The sequence below is a fragment of the Anabas testudineus genome, chromosome 21 (assembly GCF_900324465.2).
Source record: "Anabas testudineus chromosome 21, fAnaTes1.2, whole genome shotgun sequence".
Taxonomy (NCBI): Eukaryota; Metazoa; Chordata; class Actinopteri; order Anabantiformes; family Anabantidae; genus Anabas; species Anabas testudineus.
In genome coordinates this window covers 8,143,389-8,161,458 of record NC_046629.1, presented here as the reverse complement: position 1 = coordinate 8,161,458, position 18,070 = coordinate 8,143,389, and the positions used below count along the sequence as shown (strand labels likewise).

The window sequence follows — 18,070 nt, the reverse complement described above, 5'->3', positions numbered from 1 at the left end:
CTTAAATAAGCTTTATTTTTTATATAAATGTTTGGTTAATTGCCCTCTACAAAGGGTTTCATCCTCTGCCATCCTTCCCCTCTCCACAGCAGAACCATCCCTTCGCTGAGGATCTGTTTACTTACCCATGTGCTACTAGTGTCCTAGAGCCCGCCCCTTCTCCACGCTGTGGCCAATCACAGGGCATGAGCGGAAAGCCGGAGCTACTTGTGCAGCCAATCACTGCTTGCCGTTTTAGCGCGTCACTGAGGGCATCATGGCGGCACACATAACCAGAGCTGTGAATCGGCTGCTCCCACAGTAAGTCGTTTTCTGTTTTTAAATCTCATTTTTCTGAAAGTGTCATGACATTGGTCAATAAAACCACATAGTAAAACCTACCTGCGCTATTCTATTGCTTGATAAGCAAATCACGGTGGCCCCCGTCGGTCAATTCTCATTTGTTTGAGGCGAAGTTAGCTAAAACAGTTACAACAGTTTTGTCAGTATGTTTGTTATCGTCGTCGTGTTTGACTAAATGTTGTTGCTGTTGTTTGTTGCGACTGTATAAACACAGGAAATGTGCTCAGACAAACTCTGTCTTAGCTTTGTGTTGCTGTGGTTATGTTGTCATATCTTCTGTTTGTAAGGAGAAGTCATTGTAGTGGCCTACAGTGCTGTCTAATACCAATAACAATATTCTGTGTGTTTAGGGAGAAATTAGGATGTAAAATGAATATATGTAAAACCCAGTTACTAAACAAGCTGATGGAAAATGGTTTAAATGTGTCGAAGCCACAATTAGAGAGTTCCTATGGTTCTGAACCATGTGTTAAGTCACTATAACAACAACCCAAAGCATCTAAAGCTTTCAAAAGAAGACCAGATGTTTTGTTTGTGTAGTTGTTGTATTGTAAATTACACAAAAGGCAGGTTCTGGCTGTCTTTGTAAATTGGTGTTGTTTAAGCTGGGGATTTGTACATGCATGACACAACTATAAAATACAATAAAAAAAATCCAATACAGGCAGAGGTCTTGATCGGAGCAAATGTTTTGTAGCACTATTTACTGGACAAAATCACAAGGATGCTAGTCATTTCTATCCATCTATTTGTTTTTCAGATTATTACAGTAATACTTGAAACCTAGGGCTTGGTCCAAACATTAAGTATTTAACTGTCCAATTGTTAGGTCTGTCAATAAGGGTTACTGGTTTTGCTTACATTTATGAGCCAAAGCTATAAATAAATCAATTAAGTTAAACATAGACCCATTATAAGTGTTATCTTGAGATCTTTTAGTGTGATGACATGGTTAAATATTATAAAAATTGCAACTTGTATATTTTTCCTATTTGGACATTATTTTAAAACTTAATTTAAGCAAATTACCATGATTCTAAGCCTATGTTCACAATACATGATGATGTCTCCCAAATAAATTTCATTTAACATCAAAGTCTGGGTAAAGCAGTAACAAATAAATTTTATTTGTTACACCAGATAAAAATGTGTCATTAACCACACACTCAAATTTTAAGGTTAAAAAAATAGGGTTTCAAACTCATGAAATGTTGGAGGCATGTCTAGTGGAGCTGCAGAGAGCTGCACTGAGTATTAAATGTGGTATTTAGCTTATGAACTCCCAGGGCCTTTGTGAAATAGTGTTCTAAAAAAGCTGGCCTCAAAGTAAATATGGTAAATATTATTGATGGTTTTGGGGACTTCCTGGTTCATTTCAGTTCAGTAGTTGCAGTGCGTCATTGAATTTCCTGCCCAAAAAATATAGACCACAGATTTGATGAAAAACAATCTATCTCCACCATTTAGTACTACTACAGACAATGTACATGTTGTCATCAGCCAGTGTTGGCATCTCACAGTCCAATAAAATTAAACATAGAGGAGTACAACAGTAGAGACACAGCTGAGTTGGGAGTTGAGAAGATTGGTTGAACATTTTTGGAGCAGCTTCTGTTCATGCCAAACTGGAAGATGTTATTGTTATTGTAAGCATTCGGCTCAAATTTCAGTTAAATTTGCTAATGCTTGGTCGTTAAGGTTTCCAACAGTGTTCTCAGCAGAGACAGATGCATGTCACTAACAAACACAAACCATCAACTCCAAATAATTGACTATAACATCTGAATTGAGCAGTTTGCTCTTCCAGCTTTTGTAAATTGTCAAAGTCTCAGAGCAGGATTAATGAGAAACTTCAGACAGGCTGAACTTCAGTCATAAAGAACTTAAGCTGATTTAATATTCTAGTAATGTGTCTGCATTGGTCAACAACATTGTGACATGTGGCTCTAATTCAAGGCACATGAATTTCCAGAGGCACAAAGCTGATGATCCTGCCAAATTAGAAGTGACTGTCACGCCAGTCTGCTTTGTGTGTATGTTTCTTTTTATGCACAAAACAGAAAAAGACACAAACACACAAACATCTGTATCCTTAACAGATTGGAAATAAAATATTTTTTAATTCTCCCTAATTCTATATTTTAACTCAAGGTGGCTTAATTTTTTTGCATTAAATTTCTTTTGTATTAAATTTATTAAGTGAAATATTTGGATATTTGAAAAGGTTTTGATGATATGTGATATATAGAGTTGAATATAGCACACGAATGTCCACACTGTACTATCATAGTGGGGTTTTAATTAATTTTGCCTGGTGTTTCTATGCAGCAGTACCTACATGGTTAAATGCAGCCCTCTTAGATGGCTGGAGAGGAGAGGAATGTGTGTGCTTGTTTTATGGACAGCCTAGAGCCCTCGCCCTGGCATTGGCGGCAGACTGCTCTTTGTCACAAACACCCTTGTGTCAAAGATGCAACAGCATCCTGGAGGAAGCATTGACTGCCGCTATGAAGTCGACAAGTGATGAAAGTAGCCTAGAGGTTGTCAATTAAGAGAGCCAAGGCCTGGACCTTATAAGTTAATGGGCAGTTTCCTCTTACAGGTCCTGCTAGGGCTTTATAGCACAGCTTATAAAAACCCCCAGTGTAATGCACCCCTATAACGTTTTCAATTAAGACAAGGAGCATAAAGCAGTACAGACACTTGGCAGTCAAGCTAGAATGTTTATAATGTGGCATTTGGCATAATTTGGGAGGGGAATTTTCAATTGCCCCAGTTGTTTTAAGGCAGCAGCTACTGTGCAGAATTTTATTTTGATGGCACTTCATGCTGACTGGAAACATTACAGACTTCCTGATGTCTTCCCATTATTAGTTTTTTTAGCTTGGTCATATGGATGCACAGCCTGAAGTTTAAAAGCACCCTCTTCTCAGTTGTAAAAGTCATTAGAACCGAAATGAGACAAAATTTTAATACAAACGTAATATTCTACTTTTAATATTAGTACATAGTGTCATTATAAATGCATCAGTTATTTCCCAGTAAATTGTCTAATTTCCATTTACAACAGTCCTATGATATCAGATTTCACATTAAATGCATTTAAAGAAATAAAAGGAATTATTAAAATATAAAGTTAAATAAAAATGACCAAATTATTTGCATAAATTATCACTTTTAAACCACAAAACCCTTGTTTGTAATGTCATTAGTAATAAGTGTACATGTAAATGCCAAAAGAAAATCCCTTCCTCATCTGTTGTCTTCTGTGGTCAAACTGGCTTAGGCTTCCGGTAGAAAAATAAATGAGTGTTGAATAAACACCAGTGTGTTGACACCTCATTTCCTCATTGATTGGTGGTGGAAGCCGAGCTTGAGGTGTGTGGCCATAATCCAATCAAAGAAGAAAACAACCGCCGGGACTGTGTCACCAAATTCTGCAGCTATGGGGGTGCAAGCAGGTAGACCGAGTAACCTCAAATGCTACACTTTATGCCTGTGTTGAAACATTTAAATTCAATTCATGTGTAATACACAGATTCTTGGCTATTGTCTCATGCTACCAATGTTTTTAAATCCACATTTAGAAGCCTGTCTTCCTCTTTTTATTTTACACTGAGACATCCAGTCCCATAGTTAAACAGGACATTATTGAATTGTCAAGCTGAATCAAACAACACTATCCAAATATTTGATTTAGTTGAACCCCATTAAAATTACTGGGTTCAAATAAACTAAACCTGCTTCACAACATCATTGCCTGTGAATGTATTTACAAGTTCCTGTCAAGGTCTACTTCTTCTGGACTTTACTCCTTTTTGAGTCAGTGAATCAATAAATTGCTCTATTCCTTGTTGTTGACCCAGCTAATCTTGCCTTTGAAATCTGTTTCAGAGCATGAAGTTAACACATGTTGCTGTGTGAAAACAAAACTCTAGTGACTGGCATGAAGACCAGCTGAGTAAACGTGGTTGAGGGAGCAGTGTGGGGTGGCAGACCAGTGAGGTCTACACTTGTCCTAATTCTGGCCAAGGTGGATCCATACGGCCAACAGATGGATGTTAACCGTGCACCCCCATAGAAGAAAAAAGCAACCAAACAAGTTTCTCTGTTCTAGCATTGAAGCCTTTGATCAACAGCCCATCTTCAGCTTCAGAATAGGACTTCTTAGGACCCCAGAGTGCACAAGGAATCGCATCTGTATAAACACAGCCTGGGAGGAATGTGTGAACAATGCAACAAAAGAATTTTGTTCTAGAAACGTGGGGTGGACTTGGCTAACGGGTGGTTTATGTGGTTTAGAGTTTGAGCGTGGTGGTCAAATTGAATGAGAAGCTGGGGAAATAATCTCTGTTTTTAATGATAACATAAGTGGGAAACTTGTGTTTTTCCTTTTTACAGATGTGAGCGAACTTAAGTGCTGTGATGAAATTATCCTTTCAAGACTGGTGCAGGGTGTCAAGAAATTTGATCAGTATTTTTGTTAGAACCTTTTAAACAGCATTTTGACCAAATGGGTATCTATTGCATTTCTTTTGTTTTGTTCTTATTTTGGTCAGACTGTAGGTTTCTGCTGTATGGTTGTCTATACTACTTACTTACATGGAGACCACCCAATATTCTGTTGATTGCCATGAAGTAGTGCCTTGTGTTGACCCATTTATTGAACTGCATTAGAGCATTTCCTGTTGGAGTAACTAACAATTTCTAAAAAATAAAGGGTATGATGGGCTTTGTAGTGTTAATTGACAGCAGTCAGTGTGCGTGTCTGTGTGTGTGTGTGTGCACGTGCACAGGATATTGCTTCCAGGTTTGCAGTCAGCTCCTATGTTAAAAGGCCAAAGGGGTTCTTTAAGCTATTAAATAGATGCAGATTTAGGTTCCGTTTACACCTCTGAAACTTGTGGGAGTACATTTGCATCACTGACATCATTTGATCATTTCTGTCAGCCATTAGTATAAACGGTATCTTGTCCTGCACTCTTTTTTTTTTTTCTTTTTCTGCCACCATGGTGTTTTGGTCTTCTCACGGCACTGAGGTTGGCTTATTGCCATGGTGATGGTCGGCTAGTTCCAGGGCGATGAGGTGTAATTTACCCAGCATTTCCTGTCTGATACACAGCATCCTAATGAGTAAGAGGCCTGCTTTTATAGCAGAGTGTTTGTTAACCAGGCGCAGCAGGGGGGCTGTGTGTGTGGTGTTTGTATGCGCATGTGTATTGTTCCCTTTGCCATTCTACCTCAACATGTTTGTTTTAAGCATATGTACACCTAGATATGGGACTATTTAAAATACTACATGGATGCATGCTGCGGACACGTGGCTGCAGTTCATAGTTTAACCCCTCGGTGTCAGTGTTGACAGCGTGCCTTGTGATGAGGTCTTTGAGAGCAGCTTGTGATGTTTGTTATAGCACTAGCTGAAGCTCCATCTTATGAATTTTTCTCATTAGCTGCATACTCTTGCTGAGTAACTATCTGGAAAACTTGGTGTGGAATATTAACAGCTGCGTCTGCATTATAAAATTGTGCTGCCCAGAAAAATTTTTTTTTGACCTCTTGTCACCTGTAAAATAAGCTAGTATGCAATATCATTATATTGTGTTGCTTGATCTGAAATTAACCTAACAGAAAATAAACTGTGAGCTGGCTTGACTTTATTACATGCCTAATGATAAGTCAGTTTTCTCAGTCAGATAAGTCAGTTCTTACTTGATTATCAATGCATGAAATGGTACCCTCAATGGATCTAATTATAGTCACAAATGGGACTGTGGTAAATTGGTGCCCCCCTTAAAAGAGGGGGGAAAAAAACTGCACTAATGTAATATAATATAATACAGAATTGTCCATAAGGGAAAAGGCCCTGTGGACCTTTTGTGTGTTTATGTAAGAGATTATTTTTGATATTGCTGATTTACATCTATGGAAACTGGAAAGTGTTATAATTTGTGTCAGTTTGGGTCGTTAACCCTAATGTGAAATTGCTATAATATCATCATAGTTTCATCATATAATCAATCTTGTGCTTGCCATTGTACTTCACCACTGACTCAGTGCTTTGGAGCTTTTGTACAGTAAGAAAACGTCTCCTATTGACCAGCCCATATTGGACATTTATTAATTAACTGTAAAATCCTTAAAATATTGAGAAATACATTTTCTGCTCTATATGAGCATGCAGAGATGAGTTGGCCAGTTGTGTTTGCTATTTTACCATATTTGGAACTGCTGTATAACTTCATCACATCACTGGCACAAGTTGCAGACAGGCAGCCTACTGTTAGCACTACACTTCATTAGAACCAGGTTTCAGTGGTACCACACACATTCAAACAGCAGGGCCATCTCTCCAGCATCAAAGCAGATTTTATCCAAAGAGTTGTCTCTCGCTCTGTTTTCCTATCACTGTCTGCTAATGATGCATGCTGCACACATTTTTAACATTGACACATCCCCTTGCTATCACTCATTCACATCCCTGCCTCCATTTCTCTCTCTCTCTCTCTCCCTTCTCTCTCTCCTTCTGCCTTTCGTGGTGTTTGTTTGGCTGCTGGGTTTTGTTTGTTTATTGTTTCCAGATGGCAGACGCAGACTTCATTTGTGTGGCTTTCAAGTTCCCAGAGAGCTTTTTACTGCCTTGGCTCAAGCGCTTATCCTGTTTCCTCTAGCTGGGCTTTATGATGGGCCCTTTATACGTAGCAACTGGAAACAACTGTCACTACCAGTCTGCATCGGGGAGAGCAGGAGAAAACTAGAAAAAGTGTCTTTCTTTCTGTATTTTTTTGTGTGCTCTTCATCTCAACATATTTATTAGTGATAGACCAGTCGATGACAATCTTTTCTCCCCCATTCAAGGATGCATTTTACCACCTTCCCTACTCTGTACTTCAGCTGCATCATCTGTAATCCCACAGAGAAATAGGAAAAAATGTGCAAAACTAATTCTTTGTTGACATGACGGTTATGCAGCATGCTCACAGTAGTGATGAGGCTGGCAGTGTGTTGTTTTCAGGACCTTGCTGAGTCGAGTCTGGGCATCATTAAGCGCTGTGACATCACTTATTTACAGGAACCCAGGAGGGCGACTCACCCAGTAAATGTGGGGGAGGACCAGTGCATGTCTTTACTCATCGGATGCGGTTTTAAGACGAAGCAGTAATCAAAGCGCTCAGCTATATAAAACCCACCCGTTCTCCTTAAGGAGGCCTTTTCTTCTGGCTGCTGCTGAATGAGTGATTACCCTGGCATTCCAACCTGCCTAATCCCATTTCTAGTGGTGATTTAACAGAGTAGCACTGGCCGAGGCACTGCATTCACTGACTACCACAAAAAATTAGTCACTGGAAGGAAATGTTTTAAATAAATTAGCTGAGCAGACGCTTTTTAAAAATGGAGGATTCCAGGAAGCCAGCTGTATCATTGTCCCTTTCATTGTGCATTGAAAGTTGTAGCATGCATCTTGGATGACATCAGCTCTTATCACTGGATAGTTGTTTGTTTTCTATCTATCTGTATCCATGATGTGCATTAAGATCAACACTGTATCCTAAAAACTACATTTCTATACAACTAAACCTCCACTGCGATGACGTTATGTGGAATATAAGTCTTTCTCTAAGCCTAACCAAAGGACTTTTATTGCCTAAACTCAACCTCACACAGGATAGACATCCACCCCAACCACCTTCTTGTGACTCAATTTCGATTAATAAATGAAGCGTTTCATTCATTCAAAATATGTTGCGTACGTTGCAACATAGATATAACATTCACCATAAAAATGTAGTTGTGGTGGCAGCTTAGTTGCATCGAAACGTAATTTTCAGGAGACAAACTTGGCGAAGATAAACAATGTAGTTTACATAGTAGTTGAGAATGACGACACAGTCATCACACTAACCCATTTGTGACCCTGTACAAGGGGATCCAAGCTAAAGTGTGTGGGAATCCGACTTTAACGTAATCAGTGGTGTTTGTGTTTTACCACCACTGAGCTGCTGGCAGGCTGGCTAATCTAATCAGGGTTTGGGCTCTGGTGCTGGGGTGAGTGAGAGGACAGCCTAGAGTGACCCATATCTCTGTGCCAAAATGGCTACAACACTGCGGCTCTGCTGCATCAGTTTACTGCAAGACGGTTTGTTACTCAACTGTCTGACTATACTGAAGGACACAGCCACTCTCACTAAGGAGGGTTTGCCCTTTCACATCATGCCAGACTCTTGGCAACTACATAACATTGTGACGCAGTAACTTAAAATTGACTGTGTGTACACTGAAACACTCCCTGAAGAATGTACACAATTTTTCTTCCGTATCACTGCATGGTGACGTGAGTAAAAGACGTGGATATTCATGCACTTGAATAATATAATATAATAATAATGTAATAATAATGTATAATGTTGTCCAGTGCAGTGCCACACCAGTTTCAGACATGACAGCGTGAACCATGAATGAACATTAGAAGCTTAGGATAGAGCTCTGAACCAAATCATGGCTCAAAAATCAGGGGGTTCAGCATGGATTTGGAGACTGTCTACATTTTTCTGTGGAAGAGCTCTTTTTTAATTTGAATACTTGATTATTTAAGTTTTCTGGATACATTTAAGGCTGTTTGCTGACTTTATAAAATGCAAATATATTGTAAAAACGTCATCAGGTAAAGTTGAATCATGGCAACTGGACTTATTAATTATTACTTATTAATTATACATAAATTACTATTGGGTGGGGCGTAGGGTGGAGTGAATGATTTAAGGTTTATTTTACAGTTAGCAGGTTACATAAAACGCTTGTTTGTGGTTCTCAATTGTGTTACCCATATTATTGTATTTTGAACTGACACTGTTGCACTCGCTCTGCTGCACCCATGGGAAGTCAGAAACCTGCTCAGTGCTTCAACTCACCACTACACACACACACACACACACACACACACACACACACACACAGGAAACGAATCGGCAGCTGGCTGTTTGATGGTCTAATTTAAACCAGTAGATATTTTTGAGCCATTTCAAACCCCTGACGTCTGTCTGTGTGTGTGTATGTGGGGCCACAGGGGCAAAATAAAGGAAGTTCCATTATGCCAGAGATGGATAGTTTTCCTATTTTGCTGTTAAGTAATTCTAAATATTTAGTTTTCCATTTTATAACAGGGTTAGTCATTGATATGGGTGTCAGGAATGGCTGCACCACCCTTATGTGAGGGATCCACAGTTCACATTTCCTAATGTTTTATCAGCCTCGCTGTTCTCCAGCACAAACACAACAATTCCAACTAAAGATCCACCTTAGTCATGAAAACGCACAAGAAACTTTCTCCACATCCACATGATTTTGTAGAATTTAACTTATGGCTCACATGCAGATTTATATGTAGCTGCACCTTCCAGTTACCATGTAGTTTAACCAGTTTTGCAAAGGCTCGATTGGCCTTTTAATTTGCAATAATAATTAATGCAGGATACATCCATCTGGGAACATGTGTTGAGATCAAACAAACCATTTGAAAGCGTTTAAATTCTCGCTTAGACCTAATTATCACCTAACTGTTGATGTGGCAACAAACAAGCAATTATTATGTATCTTGCCTCATGAATTAAGGCACCTCTGTGTATGGTAATAAGGCGTTTGTGAAAACTGGTCCTTGGTGCTAAAATCTTGTAGGATTCATTTCGAATTCTTCCCAACTTTTGGCCTAGAATTAGATTTTACTGTGTTCTTTTGAATTTTTGATCTAAGTGTAACACCTACTAGTTCTTTGTAGTGAAATTTGTTTAAAGCTGTTCTCTTAGCTTAAGCTCACGTTATGAGTAGCACTTGCTATTAGAGCATGAAAAGTGGACTATACGCCGAATCAGACAGCAGTATAGGCCAAACCACAAGCAAATTGCCATGCCTTTTAGTCCCATCTTCGATGATGCGGTACTTCCTCAGGCTTTTGTCTTCAGTTTGGGGCACAGCTGTCAGGTTAGGTGCTATCCACGCTCCCCTCCCAAAAACCTCAGGCCACGCGCCGCTGCACCCCAAACACTAAATAGGAGCATTAGACACACCATGTTAAGGGCTGCTGGTGTTTGAGCTGTGGCTGTGGATGCGTGTCTTGTCCCATGGCCAGAGACATGCACATTACCACACTCACAGCTGCACACCATACTGAAAAGGTATCTTCTGCTCTGTGTCCTTCTATAACACAACCGATTTTTATTCTTTTGTGTTAAATGTCCTGTCACTGACTTCTGTTGTGTCTGTTGGCCCTTGACCCCTCTTTCTGCTTTTAATTTCCCCCACCCAGCTACAGATCTTTACTATGAAAATACCCACAAGGCCAGTCTACTCATATGCAGTGTTGCAGATTTTGATTATGCACCACCGGCATCACACCTCAGCAGGGTATGTCTAAACATGAAAATTAATTCACAGCTAAATGCTGTTATATGCAGTCTGAGAGCATTAAGAAAGAAAGCCTAAAGGCAGTTAGAGGAGGCAGCGTTTATTAATGTGCAAAGCAACTGGAACAGTTACCCCTCACACCCCCGCCTCTTAACACTACATATACACACACAAGGACATAGACAAGCACAAACACAAACACAATGGTCATTTCAGAGAGAGTTTAAGCAACTCACTTGGTCTATAAAGCAAACTTGTTACCTTTAAAACTGGGGAAATCTCTAAAGTTCTATGTTTCTCTAAATAGTTTAAATCAGAAGAGATTCATGAACGTGAGGGAAACATCCTTGTCCTAGTTTGATACACTTTATCTGCCAGGTATTCTATAGTTGTGACTTTTAGCTGTAGCTATAGTGTCTTTTTTAGATTGCTGTAATGAACTTTATGCATGAAAGTACATGGACATGACTTTGTCTCAGAGCAATGCAAATGGAATTGCCTCCTGATGGTTTGGAATGCACCCAGCTGGCCTTTAAAAGGTGATAATTGGAAAATACAGGATGAAGCCACAGTCGAAGTACAGACCTTGTGTTAGGTTCAAGTAGCCATAGCAAAGACCAAGGAGAGAACGGAGAGATGTACAAGTAGACATGGAGGGAAAGTATCAACTGCCAGAATCAAAAATGCTTTTATGTGCTTTTGTGTGTTTTCTCTTGGTATTTTACTTTCACTGTGTGTTATATGTAAATAGAAACCAAAATTTGATTTAATTCCAATGTGGAGTTTCTAAGTAAAGTCAGTTGCCTTACTTGTGGTAATACAAATGAATGCTTTGCTTTGCGGTACCTTAGACTCAAGTTTAAAGTTCAAGTTCATGAAGCTTAAAGGCTCAAACAACAGCAGTCATCCCCTTTGCCAGTGCTTACTCAAGGCTCTTTTGTCCAGCAGTCCAAATGTATAATTGTAATCTTGCATTTGTTTTTGCCAGAAAATTACTGAAACAATACAATTCTAAATCTAATACAATTAGACAGTTATAGGATTTAATTTGTCAGTCAACTAATTAATTCTACTTTAGTTTGTTGAAGAAAAAACTGTGTTGGTATTAATTTTGATTTAATTTCCTTTTTTTCACAGTTGCTAAAGTGTGGTCACTGAAAAACATTTCACGAGAAGATCTTTTATGTCCCTTTAAAATTAATTGATTCAACTACTGATGGAAAGCTAAAATGTATGGCCCCACTAATTTATAAAACCTGACATAGCATTCCTTTACTTCTCGGGAAGGAAGTGGAATGGGAAGGTCAGGAGGCCTATACAGGAGCTCTTCCCTTTACAAGGCTACATTCAAAGCATTTCTTCACTCCTCTCCTTGTGTTAGCCTTACCTAGTGTAAGCCTGTGCATCCGGTTTTCATTACTATGTTCTCTCCTGAGAAAATGTGACAGTGATGAGGCTCTTTTGAAGTCCAGCTTTACTACAGGACCTCTTACAGAAGGACAAAGCCAGCAGCCAGTTTACAAAATGACCATATTTTTGTGTGGATTAATAGAAATATTCCATTAGCTTTTCAACACTTCATCATCAGGCTACGCGCTAGTCGAAAGAGGCTGCAGCATGTCAACTCTTACAACCTGTGTCAATCAGCAGACATTTCCACCAACAACATGGCAACACCCATTCTGCAGTGTGTTCAGGAAACCTTTTTACTAACTCCAAATGGAAAATACCTTAATGACTTCCTCCACCTGATGCCTGCCATTGCTATCTGCATTTCAGCACTGCACCAGTTTGACTTTACTTCTGATTTTTGACCCCAACATATAATGTCAGTTCCAGTCCTCAGGTGAGCACAGTGCCTTGTGGACATTAGTTGAGTTAATCTCTTTCAGCTAATGTTCATTTTACATGCACTTGTCATTCACAGGTTGGTTTCTCGGCTCTATATCAGTAGGAATTGCGGTAGTTCTATTACTGTTTGATTTTACAAGGTCTTTTATTTATTTTTGTTTTGCATCATTAAAGAAAAATAACTATACAGCTGGCTTGGTTAGTTGGCATATTTTCCTATAAGTACATTGTTATGCAGTCATCCGTCAGGGGTCCTGTATTTTTATAATTTTACTTGGACTTAGATTTAGAATAGTTGTTGTCATCTGATGTGGATGGCCTCCGTAACCTTCTGGTCTACATTCCTGATTTCTTCGCAGTCAGTCTTTTAGTCAGTCTAGAACTGGTGTTCTTTACAGGTATATCCGCACATTATCAGGGCTGGGCAATATGAAAAAAAATTATATCACAACATTTGTCAGTCAATATCTATACATATCTCAACATAAATTAAATGACTATTTCTGTCAAGCTTGAAGCTTCCCATTTACTCTTAAGTAGTAGCTCTAAAGGATGATACTGCTTCAGGTATTTACTCACCTTTTCAAAATAATCTTCATCTATGAGCCTTGGGCTGTGTCCTTCGTGAACTTTTCTTCAGTAACACTGTCTCTTGAGTTTCCGTAAACATTTTCTCTTATCTCACTCTTGCTGCAGTAATGTATTAGCATGTGTTGCTGCTAACAGTGTCAACCTAACCTGACGTATCTGTCTGTCTTTTCTAGCCACTTTTATCTCATTATCTGACTGGGATGAAACTAATTGCATCAACCTTTGTCTCCTTCACAACAATAGTATTCAACAAGGTGAAAGTGTTGAACTTTACAAGTCATAAGAGTGGTAAGGGTTACTTGTTGCGTTAGTGGTTAGGTTTACTTCCTTTATTTTAGAAAAGCAATATTGTGTCAAGTAATTTCACAGCAGCAGCGAATACCTGTGACCAGACATTGTTTGAACGTGGGCTTAGCGTTTTGTATTCTTAGGGGACTTACTTGTATGAGGTTGTTGCAGTGTCTACAATAATTTAGTTTGTTGTTGAGCTTTCTACACTTGATAATACACAAAAAAATATTGACGTACTTTAATACATGATTGCAAAGTGGTCCTGGAATGATTTGTGGCCAAACAAGGTGAAAATGTGCCACTAAGTTTAGTTTCCATGATCCTCCCACAAAAGGAAGGAAGGGGCACTGATTATTGCCTACCCCCACCCTTACCACACCTTTAATAAGCCAGTATAGGCCAAGGCAGGGTCCTGCTCTTTCCCCATCACTTTCCACATTTTGGCTCAATCTGTGTTTATGTTTCTGAATGTTTCATGTACTAACAGACTGTCATTAGGTATGCTACGTCAGCCATTACAGCCAATGCGACGGCCTCAGTTCATGATTAGACCAACAGTCGTCAGTCTTCGTCTAGAACAATCAAACAGTAGTGCATTGAAATTAACTGTTCTGTTTGGAAAGCTATGGAAAAACAAATTATCTAGTAGAAATGATGATGGCTGTTGCAAACTGCAACATGCCTCAATATGGTGTTGAACTAAAGCGACTGCTCTGTTAATCATACCAATGTTCATTCATTCAAGTACCAATGTTATTATTATTTTTTTTTTAAATAATGATCTTAATCACTACTACTTAAACTTTGCAATGTAACATCTATAATGGGAGAAAAATAGAATTAAAATAAATACTGAATAATAAACATGATCAGGCAGAAGGTAATGACATCAATGTGATGTTAAGACATCAAAGATACCCCTGCACAGATGATGGTAGCGATATATATATTATATATAATAATTAGGTTGTTTTCTATATATTTAACAAGCACGATATTATATAACAGATTAGCAGGAAGTGAAGATGCTATTAGAAAGATGGCGTTGATGGGATGACACAGACAAGAAGTTGCTAGCTAGGGCATCAAAATGTCTAGAGACAGGTGTAAGGTAAGAAATATTTGCTGATCTTTGAAACAGACAGTTATTTATTGTAAGTCTGTTTGGTAATGTTAGTAACATAGACAAATATCAGGATAAAATCTTCAGTTTACCAGAGCTGAAAAAACACAAATTAAAGCAATAAAGGAAACAAAAGAATCAGAAGGATCTTCAGTTTTATTTGTATGTTACAGAGGTTACCAAGCTTAAACAAGAAAACAGGTCAGCTAACATTTCTTACCTGTACACCAGTCATCCTGATGGGTAAGACAATACAGTGATTTACCAGTACATAATTAATGCTGTGTTCACAGGCATAGGGTGAAGTGGGAAATTTAAACACCAAGCTGTGACATGTTCCATTGATTGGCCTTCAGCTGTGATTGATGTCACCTCTGACAATACCTAGCAATTTTAACATTCTCCCTGGTGTCAAATTTGTCCACTTTATTTTTTAAATATATGGTGTAAGAAATCCTGAGTCCTAAAGTTCCCACTTTTCCAGAAGGCAGCAGGGTCTAGCTGCATTATCTCAGGAGAGCACGCTCATGCCTGTTAATCCTGCCCTCTGCTCCAGAAGAGTGCCACAAGTCTGAAACTGAAAGAAATGACATCTGTACCTTGACCTGGTGGAGTGGGGAAGAGATGAAGTTGAAAAACTAAGATCTGAAACTAAAAAAAATAAAACTGAATGTGAAAAAAATATTATGAAAATAAAAGAATAAAATTATTTATTTAAAAAATTTGTAAAAAATAACTTGCTTATTAGAACTGAAAGACACTTTCCATCATTTGCTATTATTATTATTATTATTATTATTATTGTTGTTGTTGTTGTTCGTAGTAGTAGTAGTAGTAGTAGTAGTAGTAGTAGTAGTAGTAGTAGTAGTAGTAGTAGTAGTAGTAGTATTGTTGTTGTTGTACTTGTTGTTTGTTCAAGTTTCAGGTTTTAAGATTTCTAACTTGCTTTCAGTTTCAAATTTTAACTATTTTTTCTTTTAAAATATATGATCCCCATTTAACACCATAGTCTTGTAGTTTGTATCAGGACCTGAATCAATGCCTTTTTAGTAATAAAGAAGGCCTAAAGGACTAATTGCATAGTTTTTTGTTTTTTGTTTGTTTGTTTGTTTACTGTATTTCTATAGTCATAGATGCAGTAATATCGTTGGCAATCAGGTTTTTGTTTACCCAGGAAAAACATGTCCTTTGTTGATGTGAATAGACCAACACATGTTATCTCACCAAGTTCTTTACTCCAGCACTGCATGATTTGGGTAATTTGCAAATGTATTATTTACTTAATAACTGTTCAAAGCCTCATGCAGATGGCGTTGCCTTTATTGTGCACATACTTAAGATAGAGATAACAGCTTCACTGGTTGGTTGCATTCCCCCTCCAGCAGATCAGAGTCTGTAACTGCAAACTCCTCTCTTCTCAACTGCAACACCTCCCTCCTCCCTTTGGGTATGTCCAAGCCCTTCAGATTGTTATATGGAGCCTCACACAACTGAGTTGACTTAGAGCTCAAATTTTCTGCCACTTTACAAAAATCAGTCCTTGACAGAAATGGTGGGTAGTCAAAGGTGTATTTGTTGTATAGCATTGTTATAGGATTTCCTGGAAATGTTTTGTCTGCTGCTTAAAGAATAAGTCTTGTCACACATGTTCATTTTAAATACTATATTTCTAACATTCACATTGTCAAGCCGTTCAGATCCAGTGGAATACTAGAACACCACAATACAAAGACAGTATTGGTGAAGCTCATGCACTTTAATGGAGCTCTCTGACTCATCAGTGGTTGTGTTGCGGTGAAAGCTGGTACAAGAATTCTCTCCATGTGGTGCACTACACCCGCGGCACACAGAGCTCTGACAATCCCAGCTTCCTATTTGCATCACTGCTTTTGCTACGGGAAGTGTGCTGTTGTTTTAATGATGTGGTGGCGTGTAGACCTGTTGTTGTGGAGATGTTTTACTGTATTTTTTTTTCCCCAGTGTATTTGACTTTACAGGGTCATACCAGACATACAGTATAAAGTTATTTTTTATGTGTGTGGTAATTGCAAAATACAAACAAAAAAAACTAATAATTTCTGAAGTGACCAGCCTGATCTCGTAAGGGTTAATGCAGAATATGAAGGCATACCTCAGCCATGCAAGATCCTGACTAGAAGGGCTTTAAGCTTTTTGTGTGTGGTGTGGGGAGGGGGCATGGGCTGCTATGGGGGTTGTGGCCTATATAATACTTCCATCTTTTTGGCAGTCAGATTTTCAAGAAACTTCCTGGTGTGTCAGGATCAATCGGGCCTAAGCCAGTCTTAATTAAAGGCTTGTGGCTGGGCAGAAGTTGGGGGCAAAAGGCATCCCTGTTGGTTAAAAGAATGAAGCTTCTCTCATTACAACACTATAGGGAGCTTCAGCTTTATTATTCAAAATTCCTCTATAAAAAGTCCTACTGTGCAGTGATGACAAACCAAAATGTGGGTTAACTATATTTGTTTTTCTTCAATTAAAATTAGGAAAAGGTGTAGCAATATGTTAGTAAAAGTCTGTGTGGTATTTATTACAAACAAATAACAAAACAAAACCACGAAAGAGAAGAAAAGTTTGTAGCATCCTGCCATCGTGTAACTCACTAAATTTGACACTGATCAAGAGCCCCTCATAATGTGCAGAGGCACGGCCCTGATTGAACAGCTCTTGAGCACTTCACCTTAAAAAAAATATCAACGTTCTCTCAATTTTCTTTTTGAAATATCCAGTGCAACTTGCAATGTTTTAAGTGTACTTGAGTTATTTCTTATAGTTATAATATTAATTGATACTTTATTAATCCCCTTGGTAAATTATTTCTGGACAAGCTGCCCCTTTAATGTGTCGAAGGTTCGGGTTATTTACATATGTAAGATCTAGCGATGTACCAGCTTCCTCTTTCATAGTCTCTCCCTCTTGTTGGTTGTCAACATTTACTTAAAAGGACATATTACAGCAAATGAGTGTCCTTAAATTTTATTTGCTCAGTTGCTTCTTAAGTTTTAAAACCATTACTGTTGTAAAACTGATGCACTTATCATTTTCAACCACTTGGGGGCACAGGCAACTTACAGGGAAGAGATGAAGAGCTTTGAGCAGGGGTGTGGATGTTGTAAGTTGTGGTGGTGGTGGTGGGGGGTGTTCATTAATTAAATGGAATATGATCCAAAAGTCTCTGTGCTCACTCATGACACATCATGTCCCACAAGAGAGGAAATAAGACAAACGCCACAGATGTCCCTTTTTTCTCTGTCCTGTTTTTCTCTGGTTGTAGTTTCCCCTCCAAATCCAAACGTCAGACAGACAGTGCCTTAGTATGTTTTGGTCTCCTGAGTGGATCTTTCCAGTACACCCATCTGTCAGACTTTTTTCTGAAGTCCGAGGGGTGTGTTTGTGTCTGGGCCTGGGTGGGTGGAATGGTGGGGGTAACAGACCAGACGCAGTAAATATCACATC

General features: G+C 38.6%; 1 protein-coding gene across 1 annotated transcript in view; it reads left to right on the top strand.

Moving 5' to 3' along the window:
- The first annotated feature begins 242 nt into the window (after nt 1–242).
- Nucleotides 243–18,070, top strand: part of clybl (citrate lyase beta like) — a 54,148-nt gene continuing 36,320 nt past the window's right edge. The window contains exon 1 of the mRNA XM_026377249.1: nt 243–300. Within this exon, the coding sequence (XP_026233034.1) occupies nt 257–300 (44 nt within the window). The 5' untranslated portion in view covers nt 243–256. The remainder of the gene's footprint in view (nt 301–18,070) is intronic.